The sequence below is a fragment of the Nicotiana attenuata genome, unplaced genomic scaffold (genome assembly GCF_001879085.1).
Source record: "Nicotiana attenuata strain UT unplaced genomic scaffold, NIATTr2, whole genome shotgun sequence".
NCBI lineage: Eukaryota > Viridiplantae > Streptophyta > Magnoliopsida > Solanales > Solanaceae > Nicotiana > Nicotiana attenuata.
In genome coordinates, this window is record NW_017673289.1 from 97,478 (window position 1) to 101,494 (window position 4,017).

General features: G+C 30.4%; 1 protein-coding gene across 1 annotated transcript; it reads right to left on the reverse strand.

Moving 5' to 3' along the window:
• Window positions 1-246: 246 nt before the first annotated feature.
• Window positions 247-627, reverse strand: LOC109215950. Its single transcript, XM_019380074.1, has one exon. It carries the CDS (start codon window positions 625-627, stop codon window positions 247-249), a length of 381 nt encoding a protein of 126 aa, XP_019235619.1.
• Window positions 628-4,017: the final 3,390 nt, after the last annotated feature.

Here is a 4,017-nt window from a genome sequence, read left to right on the forward strand (position 1 = left end):
CTCAACATTGAGTGCCACAACTGGAGCTTGTTGTTTGATAATGGATTCTGCCGCTTGCAGCTCATTCAACAATTTCGCTAGTGACAAATCCATTTTGTTCATATTATAGTTCAAGCGAAATTGTTGAAAACCGTCAGGCAGAGTCTGCAGGACCATCTCAACTTGAGACTCCTTATCAATCATAGCTCTAAGGACCTCCGGTTCATTTAGAAGACTCATCATCTTCAGAACATGGTCCGTGAGCGATCATCCTTCAGCCATCTTGGTGTTCAAAAGGGCTTTTATGGCCGTCTGCTTAGCTGCACGATTTTTCTCACCGAAAGTCTCAAAGAGACTTTCGAGCATATCATAAGCAGACCCCGTAGACAGATGCTGATGTTGCAAAATATTCGCCATAGAGGCAAGAATGTAAAATCGTGCCATCTCATCAGCCTTAACCCATTTGTCATAGGCCTTAACCTGATTATCAGTAGCATTTTCAGGTTTTTCTGGGCACTCCTCAGTGATTACGAATTTGTAACCTTCAGCAGTTAGGACAATATCAAGGTTCCTTTTCCAGTTCACATAATTCGGTCCTTCTAACTTGTTTTGGTTCAAAATTGAGGTAAGTGGGTTGAATGAAGACATGGTTAATCTGAGAGATATTCACATTAAATAGATCATAAGTTATGTATTTAGAATAATTAAATTCAAAACAACACATTACACATATAACCATGCTCATTGAACAGTTAGATTCGTTAGGGAAACTTAACTATTCATGCAAAATATATGAGTGATGTAAGATATTAACCCCATAAATTTAAACAGGACCAACTCAGATGGAGAGTAAACTGTTAATTTAAGATAGGTAAATATTACTTTTATAAACTCTAGTTTCATTGAATCAACATGTAACTCAATTGGAGAGTTAATACAAGTAATCAAATAACTAGAGGCAAAACTACAGTAATCATCTATAATGAATTTATCCGATGTGGAAGAAGACCTATGTCAACATATAAATTCATTATATTACTGTAAAACATGATTGGAAACAATGGGAATTGAACCCTACCATCACAGATTTCTTTTAAAAAAATTTCTTTTATTAAAATTTTTCCAGAAAATAGAAAAATGGCCAAAAACCCATCTAAACGACCCCGAATGCACAAAAAACGATCATGAGCAGAGCTCATGTGTATTGCTCACTGGGCCGTTTCCGATGAACCTACCAAATTTGAGGTCAATCGGAGTTTGACAGAATTTCAGAATTCTAAAATCATGACCTATTTGTAGAGTTCTGTTTTTGGCATTTTTATGGGTTTTTATTATTTCGACTTATTCAAATCACATAATATACTGATGTATGTTAAAACATGATTTCAGACTCAAAATAATATTTTTATTATTATTTAATAAAAACGTGTTCAAACAGGATTGTAAAAAACAGTATGTTTTTCACCGTTCAAAAACGCCACTGTTCATAATTCCGTATATTAATACAAAATTTCAGAACTAATATCATACAAAACAGTCAAGTTTTTATTAATATAACACTGTGATTATGGACAAAATACAACTTAAACAGATTAATAGTATTAATTCATTATTTATGCATATATATATATATATATATATATATACATATATATATATATATATATATATATACATATATATATATATATATACCCATAATTACAGAATTAATAGCATTCAGAAAAAAATAGTCACGTTTTTTAAAAAATAAATTGCTATTCACAAAAAACGTAATTAAACAGACTGTCGTCAAATATAACACCACTGTTTATGCATGTGTATATTAATTCATAATTACAGAATTAAAATACTAATAAATACAATCACGTTTTTGACATAGAATAATAACACGTTTTAATATTACTCTTTCCATGTTGTATTACATTATCTAGTTAGATGTAAGACGGCGTCTGATACCAATTGTTAGAACATGTGCAGCGGAAGCAAGCATACAAATAAGGCATCAAACACATGTAAACTAGACAATGTTATAATCACTAGATTAGAAGCACTAACCTCTTGAAAACGTTGCACAAATCTTCCACACAGCAAGAATCCAGGGCTGCAGTCTTCTGCTATATGTCTAGTAAAACCTTGGACGATTTTGCTTTTGGGTGGGCAAGAACGATACAACTCTAAAAAGTGAGTTATTGGGTGAAATTAGTCTTCCTTTAATAGACTGATTTTTGGCCGAAAATATGCTCCAAAAACGTGTAGGATTCTGCTTTCCCAAGTAGAATCCTACTCCAGCTCTACTAGATGACTTTTCTCCCAAGTCATTTTTTACCAAAGTCTTGCCCTGGTTTTTACTAGGTATAGCAGGGACCACAGAAATAATAAGAGGCTACCAATTATAATATTAATTCAAAATTAGCATGAATTAACTCTTACTATAATTAATTGCAATTCATTCCACTAAAAAACTGCAATTGAACTCCTCAATATGAATTTCAAAAATTCAATAACACTTATTTTAATTCCCCATGTTAAGATCTCAAATACCAGTTAATTAAATTAAATTACTGAAAATTTAATTTAAACAACTAATTAAATCCTTTACAATTCCGCTTAAACTATTTAATGTGACGGATACAAAATCCACCGGCCGGGTTTTCACATGAAAANCAATCTATTAGGCATACACTAATTCTGAATAGAGTCGTACCTTTTGATAAATCAAAACAATAAACAAATTACATTTATCATAATAATTATATCAAGATTAGGAGTATAAGATCATTTAATGAATTAGAGAAAAATTTTAATATATATATATTCAGTACAAAAATATCTTTCTCTACTTGGTCCGTCCAATATACACTAAGTATACTAGCACAAGAAGTCGGAGTAAAACCACTCCCATAATCAAGACAAATTATACTATAACTTGTGCTACAATCATCAAGATATTTTGTCCAATAATATCTTTGATTGTGAACATAGTTTATTAATTATGAGAACCGACAATTTAATCTTCTGTGCATGAGCTAAGACTCCATACACTAAATTGTCTACTACATAACTAAAAGGACACACATGTAACATATGATCTATTTAAAATAGTACTTTATTGAATTGAATAAATTAAATAAACAATTGTTCCCTAAAGAATAAAAGAGAATACTATATCTAAAGCGCATGGTTAATATTATATCTCAACAATATATTCATTTGAGATCCAACGAAGTTCTACCTTTTGTGTATATGTACGTGATTTTTTTTTCTTTGTATCACAAGTTGCTTGATTCTTACATTGTTCCAAATATTTCTTGTATTTTAATTTTGTGCCAGGACGACTCATTAATGTAGTAGCCTATCTGTTATGGCTTAGTCAATGCAATAAATAAAATCTTAGTACTCACCTTACACATATATAAGACACGAAATTTAATTTTAATAGGGTGAAAATCATTTACCCTCCCTAACTTTGTGTTAAAAATCAAACTCCCCCCTCAACTTTGAACAATAATCATTCTCCCCTCTTTATCCTACACGATACCTTTTTCGCCCTTGAATTTTTAATTTCTTCCTCAATTCAATACTTTTTTATTATATGATATTTGTTTTATGGTTTTAGCTATAACTTAAATTATGTAATACCTATTATAAATTGTAATTATTTCATTAAAATTATAAGTAGAAAGAGTAATTAGAGTCGATCAATTAAAATTATCATATCTTTATGATTGTTATTTTAATGTAATGCATATTAAATATATATTTAAGCTATATTTTCTTAGCTACGGAGCTAGAAAATCATATAAGAGGATTAAAAAATACCCCAATTTTTTTAACTATATTGAATTGAACTTGTGAGCTAAGATAACTTGAAGTGTTTTTCAATCCTCTTATATGAAAAACTCGGATTGAACTTTTGAGCTAAGAAATTAATGAACTCTATTCTCTTAACTCACAAATTTTAATTTCTTAGCTCACAAGTTCAATCCGAGTTTTTCATATAAGAGGATTGAAAAACACCCGAAGTTATCTTAGCTC